The sequence below is a fragment of the Pseudophryne corroboree genome, chromosome 9, assembly GCF_028390025.1.
Source record: "Pseudophryne corroboree isolate aPseCor3 chromosome 9, aPseCor3.hap2, whole genome shotgun sequence".
In the NCBI taxonomy this organism is placed as follows: Eukaryota; Metazoa; Chordata; class Amphibia; order Anura; family Myobatrachidae; genus Pseudophryne; species Pseudophryne corroboree.
In genome coordinates, this window is record NC_086452.1 from 340,491,623 (window position 1) to 340,498,645 (window position 7,023).

Sequence of the window (7,023 nt, forward strand, 5' to 3'; positions counted from 1 at the left end):
AGACATCTCCAGGTTTGACCATACTCCCTGGAAGTTTCTTCCCTGTGTGACCGCTCCCCAGCCTCTCAGACTGGCATCCGTGGTCACCAGGACCCAGTCCTGTATGCCGAATCTGCGGCCCTCTAACAGATGAGCACTCTGCAACCACCACAGAAGAGACACCCTTGTCCGTGGCGACAAGGTTATCCTCTGATGCATCTGCAGATGCGATCCGGACCATTTGTCCAGCAGATCCCACTGAAAAGTTCGTGCGTGGAATCTGCCGAATGGAATCGCTTCGTAAGAAGCCACCATCTTTCCCAGGACTCTTGTGCATTGATGCACAGACACTTTCCCTGGTTTTAGGAGGTTCCTGACAAGTTCGGATAACTCCTTGGCTTTCTCCTCCGGAAGAAACACCTTTTTCTGAACCGTGTCCAGAATCATTCCCAGGAACAGCAGACGTGTCGTCGGGGTCAATTGAGATTTTGGAAAATTCAGAATCCACCCGTGCTGTTGCAGCACTATTTGGGTTAGTGCTACTACGTCCCCCAGCTGTTCCCTGGACCTTGCCCTTATCAGGAGATCGTCCAAGTAAGGGATAATTAATACGCCTTTTCTTCGTAGAAGAAACATCATTTCGCCATTACCTTGGTAAAGACCCGAGGTGCCGTGGACAATCCAAACGGCAGCGTCTGAAACTGATAATGACAGTTTTGCACCACGAACCTGAGGTACCCTTGATGTGAAGGGCAAATTGGGACATGCAGGTAAGCATCCTTGATGTCCAGGGACACCATAAAGTCCCCTTCTTCCAGATTCGCTATCACTGCTCTGAGTGACTCCATCTTGAACTTGAATTTTTGTATGTACAGGTTCAAAGATTTCAGATTTAGAATAGGTCTTACCGAGCCGTCCGGCTTCGGTACCACAAATAGTGTGGAATAATACCCCTTTCCCTGTTGTAGGAGGGGTACCTTGACTATCACCTGCTGAGAATACAGCTTGTGAATGGCTTCCAATACCGTCGCCCTGTCTGAGGGAGACGTTGGCAGAGCAGACTTTAGGAACCGGCGAGGGGGAGACTTCTCGAATTCCAACCTGTAACCCTGAGATATTATCTGCAGGATCCAGGGGTCCACCTGTGAGCAAGCCCACTGCGCGCTGAAATTCTTGAGTCGACCCCCCACCGTTTCTGAGTCCGCTTGTAAAGCCCCAGCGTCATGCTGAGGGCTTTGCAGAACCCGCGGAGGGCTTCTGTTCCTGGGAAGGAGCTGCTTGCTGCCCTCTCTTACCCTTTCCTCTGCCTCGGGGCAGATATGACTGTCCTTTTGCCCGCTTGTTCTTATAGGACCGAAAGGACTGCGGCTGAGAAGACGGTGTCTTTTTCTGTTGGGAGGGGGTCTGAGGTAAAAAGGTGGATTTCCCGGCCGTTGCCGTGGCCACCAGATCCGATAGACCGACGCCAAATAATTCCTCCCCTTTATACGGCAATACTTCCATATGCCGTTTGGAATCCGCATCACCTGACCACTGTCGTGTCCATAAACTTCTTCTGGCAGATATGGACATCGCACTTACTCTCGATGCCAGAGTGCAAATATCCCTCTGAGCATCTCGCATATAAAGAAAAGCATCCTTTAATTGCTCTAAAGTCTGTAAAATACTGTCCCTATCCAGGGTATCAATATTTTCAGTCAGGGAATCCGACCAGACCACCCCGGCACTGCACATCCAGGCTGAGGCGATGGCTGGTCGCAGTATAACACCAGTATGTGTGTATATACTTTTTAGGGTAGTTTCCAGCCTCCTATCAGCTGGATCCTTGAGGGCGGCCGTATCAGGAGACGGTAACGCCACTTGTTTTGATAAGCGTGTGAGCGCCTTATCCACCTTAGGGGGTGTTTCCCAGCGCGCCCTAACCTCTGGCGGGAAAGGGTATAATGCCAATAACTTTTTTTAAATTAGCCCTTTTCTATCTGGGTTAACCCACGCTTCATCACATACATTATTCAATTCGTCTGATTCAGGAAAAACTACAGGTAGTTTTTTCACCCCCCACATAATACCCCTTTTTGTGGTACTTGTAGTATCAGAGATATGCAAAGCCTCCTTCATTGCCGTGATCATATAACGTGTGGCCCTACTGGAAAATACGTTTGTTTCTTCACCGTCGACACTAGATTCAGTGTCCGTGTCTGGGTCTGTTTCGACCGACTGAGGTAAAGGGCGTTTTACAGCCCCTGACGGTGTCTGAGACGCCTGGGCAGGTACTAACTGGTTTGAGGGCCGTCTCATGTCGTCAACTGATTTTTGTAATGTGCTGACATTATCACGTAATTCCATAAACAAAGCCATCCATTCCGGTGTCGACTCCCTAGGGGGTGACATCACCATTATCGGCAATTGCTCTGCCTCCACACCAACATCGTCCTCATACATGTCGACACACACGTACCGACACACAGCAGACACACAGGGAATGCTCTATTGAAGACAGGACCCCACTAGCCCTTTGGGGAGACAGAGGGAGAGTTTGCCAGCACACACCCAAGCGCTATAATATATATGGGAACAACCCTATATAAGTGTTGTATCCTTATAGCAGCTTAAATATAGTAATATCGCCAAAAAAAAGTGCCCCCCCTCTCTGTTTTACCCTGTTTCTGAAGTGCAGTGCAGGGGAGAGTCCTGGGAGCCTTCCTCACAGCGGAGCGGAGCAGGAAAATGGCGCTGTGTGCTGAGGAGAATAAGCCCCGCCCCCTATTTCGGCGGGCTCTTCTCCGGAGATTGTGAGATCTGGCAGGGGTTAAATACATCCATATAGCCTCAAGGGCTATATGTGATGTATTTTTAGCCATAAAGAAGGTATTATACATTGCTGCCCAGGGCGCCCCCCCCCGCGCCCTGCACCCTCCGTGACCGCTGTGTGAAGTGTGCTGACAACAATGGCGCACAGCTGCAGTGCTGTGCGCTACCTCAGGAAGACTGAAAAGTCTTCTGCCGCCTGCTTCTGGACCTCTTCCATCTTCGGCATCTGCAAGGGGGGTCGGCGGCGCGGCTCCGGGACGAACCCCAGGGTGAGACCTGTGTTCCGACTCCCTCTGGAGCTAATGGTGTCCAGTAGCCTAAGAAGCCAATCCATCCTGCACGCAGGTGAGTTCACTTCTCTCCCCTAAGTCCCTCGATGCAGTGAGCCTGTTGCCAGCAGGACTCACTGAAAATAAAAAACCTAAAAAACTTTTTCTAAGCAGCTCTTTAGGAGAGCCACCTAGATTGCACCCTGCTCGGACGGGCACAAAAACCTAACTGAGGCTTGCAGGAGGGTCATAGGGGGAGGAGCCAGTGCACACCACCTGATCCTAAAGCTTTATTTTTGTGCCCCGTCTCCTGCGGAGCCGCTAATCCCCATGGTCCTGACGGAGTCCCCAGCATCCACTAGGACGTTAGAGAAATGCCCTTTTCGCCAGTTTGCAGGTCGAATTCAACCTATTCAAAGCTCGGCCTCATTTTTCAACTATTTGTTGAAAAATCCAGCTGGGCGAAAACCGGTGAATTCACAGGCGTTTGACATTTTTTTGGTCCGATTTTGCCCATGCCGATTAAAAAAAAAAAAAAAACACATGGTGAAAACGGAGCAAAAACCTGTAGAAAACGCCTGCAATTGAATAGCCAACGGTCAAATTAGTGCCGGTTTTCCGACTGTCGGAAAACTCGGCACGCATTGAATACCCCCCATAATGTTAGTGGGCCAATGTAATGATAGTAAGCTGTTTTCACAAGTGGACTAATTTGGCATTTGTGTGTGGAAAATGTCACCGCACATAACAAAAATGGTCAGTAATATTAAACACATTTACGTGGCATCCTGGCTTTTAACATAAATTAGAGCCATAAAACTGAAATGAAAGGAACACCTTCACTTGGTGCAACCTATATGCAGACAATATGCAAAACATGGCCTACAGTGAGTCAGCATTCCCTGTAGTCAGGTTTGCCAACCTATATATTCTCTAAAGATAAAAATGCCCTAGTATTTAACAAAATACCCCTATATCATCATATATGGGCTATATCTCGAACGCTAACAGAGTTTTAAAGGTCATATTCATTCTTTGCAAGCTGAAATCAATTAGAAGTAACTATTTGCACTGTTGTGCAGTGTTAAGCACCATGGCCAGAGATCACAGGGATCAATTTATCATTAATCGCATATTCAATGAGATTTCAGCGACAAGATGTACAGTATTAAGAAGCACCTACAAGGACAGAGCCCCTCCAGAACTACATACTCGTATGTGGTGAGTTGCCCATAGGCTACCGCCATCTTCAAATAGTGGTAGCTGTGGGGGTCAATCTGGAAATTGATCAATCTGGCAGCATCGTATCCCCCATAGAACATATGAGGGGTGTGGGGTCCGGCTGCCCAACTACATACATTCAGGGGATACTTAATATATGCTAACTCTCTAAAACAGGTGTTTTCAGAGAAACAGCCGTAAATAGTTTTTGATAAATGGGCCTCATAGACATTCAGCCAAACCACATCTTTACAGTATTTAGATATCACCATACACAAAATGCTATGGTTACTGGAGTGTTGACTTCCTCAATACACTATTTCTGGGTTTGTGTGCTGTGTAACAGAGTTACGGATATGACTAAAACCTGCTTTTTTCTAGCATTTCAGTCAAAGTGAAACATGCCTATGACAATAAGGTACAGAAAGCCTTCCCGTATGCAATGCAGCTATTTAATAATTAACATAGAACACACCACTTCCTAACTCCCAACCATTCAGACAAGTGCAGATAGACTTTCATTAGGAAAACCTCGACAAATGATCTGCTTGTATTTGAATTACAAGAACCTAACAGCCAGCTGCCAACTATAAACTATGAGATATTACTGTAAATCATCTGTAAGTACTGCTGGAGTGTCACACTACACAATGATGTGTGTGTGTGTTTTACACCTGCTCCCCTATAATTAGATAGACAGACAATGTAATACCCCTCTCACACCGCACAAATAACCTGGTATCGACCTGGTATATTGCAGAGTCGACGCAGGTCACTGTGTGGTGTGAAATGGGGCACTGCCAAACTCCTGGGTCGTCTGACTCGGTAATTCAACCTGGGAATAAAGTAGGGTTATTCTCGGGTCAGGTGAAGTGTGAACGAGTTGCTAGGTCGAAGCGACACGGGACCTGTTCACATTATAGGCAGAGAAGGTGAGGAGATGATCTCATCTCCCCGCAACGCCTCCGCACCCGTCCCCGATGCCACTGCAGTCCCCGCCATATTGCCGGGTCGGGAAACCAGTGTATAAGGGTCCAATGCCAAGTCGCACCCGGGAAGGACCCATTTCCAGTTCCCGAGCGCGACCCGGCATTGCGATGTGAAAGGGGTATAAACATGCTATAATTACAGATGTGTCCTCATTTACCTACATATTTTGCGTCATGTGGCATGTAATGCTTGGCGTAGCTCAGCCGCTCCACCACAGATAGTGATTCCCACACTGTAAGTACTTTATGCGAAATTGTGTCTTATTTGCAACAAAGCTGCATTCAGTTTGCCCGCTGTGTACCAGGCACACTAGATTAGTACTTCTGACGCAAAGTAGTGTTCTAACGCTTAAACATAATGTTGCGTGCCGCGAGGCATGGCACAGCCGCTCATATCAGAACTGTACTAAGATTAACACATTAATTGCATACAGAAGCACAGAAAATGCCAGCACCAGTAGTCAACGCACTCTCACGTTGTCATTTTTTCAAATTAGCGATCCGACTAAGACGCATTTTGAGCTGGACCCTATGGCGCAGATAAGTCATGCTAAGTTGCGCTAAACTGAGCTACTTGGCGCAATTTCAGTAATGGTGTATGTGGACACATATGTAGCACCATCTCATACCCTCCAACATTTTACACATAAAAATCGGTACAAATTAGAAAAAGGGGCGTATTCACTGGTAAAGGGGGCGTGGTCACGCCCCTTTTCCTATACTTTTAATGGAAGTTTGGGGGACCAAAAATCGGTACAGACCATAAAAAAAAGGGTACTGTACCTATTAAAAAGGCCCAGTTGGAGGGTATGCCATCCATGTCAGATAACGGAGGACACGATAAATGAATGTGGTAGCAATGAGAGCACCCCATAGGTGTGTGCGGGGCTCATCTGCACCCATGAGGGAGATAAGAGGGTCACTCACCACTTGTAGCATCCCTCCGTCACCTCCAAGGTGAAGTTGATTCGGGTCCCCCGGGTGAAAGGCAGCAGGACTTTGGGGATGTTCAGTTTGGAGGAGGAGGCGATATGCAGCCCGCACAGGATGGCACCCAGCACCCACACAGCCAGGTGCCCCATTTCTGCCAGCAGGACTCTCCTGGGGTCCACGCAGTCCTACAATTGCCCAGAACACCTGCAATCACAAGCTGAACCGTATTTCAAATTATCCGGCTTTCAGTCTCCTCCAGGTGACCCGGGCTGCAGCACGCGTTACACTGTACCCCAGTGACCCGCCGCCTTAGGCGTGACAATATTCCGGGTGTCTAGGCTCTCCAGCAAGGTCACAATGTCTGTGGAGACCCGTTTCCCGCAAGGACTACACAGATCACAGTAACCAGGAGGCCGGCTGCTTATTATCAGCTCCCGCCATGTGTTTCATGCTACAACAGCAGCAGCAGCTCCCCCTCCTCCACTCACACACAGTCACACCGCTATCCGACCCGCAGGAGAGGAGGAAGCGTCGTAAAGAGAGAGAGGAGGAGGAGGAGGGTGCTGCACACACATACACAGTGCTGTACACACCGCACTACTACTGTGTTGCTGCCACCCAGCCCAGCTACAGCTTCTGTCAGCGCTACACAGCCGCACAAGGGTCAATAATACATACTGTACAAATGTTATCATTAGTATCGGGCACACCTGCAAGACACGGCCACAAAGTTAATGCACTATATATATATATAGATAGATAGATAGATAGATAGATAGATATATGGTTATATATAATATATATATATATATATATATATA

General features: G+C 48.0%; 1 protein-coding gene across 1 annotated transcript in view; it reads right to left on the reverse strand.

Moving 5' to 3' along the window:
- Positions 1-6,793, reverse strand: part of NUP210 (nucleoporin 210) — a 390,084-nt gene extending 383,291 nt beyond the window's left edge. Inside the window, exon 1 of the mRNA XM_063940607.1 lies at positions 6,197-6,793. Coding sequence (XP_063796677.1) covers positions 6,197-6,351 — 155 coding nt within the window. The 5' untranslated portion in view covers positions 6,352-6,793. The remainder of the gene's footprint in view (positions 1-6,196) is intronic.
- Between the last annotated feature and the right edge of the window lie 230 nt (positions 6,794-7,023).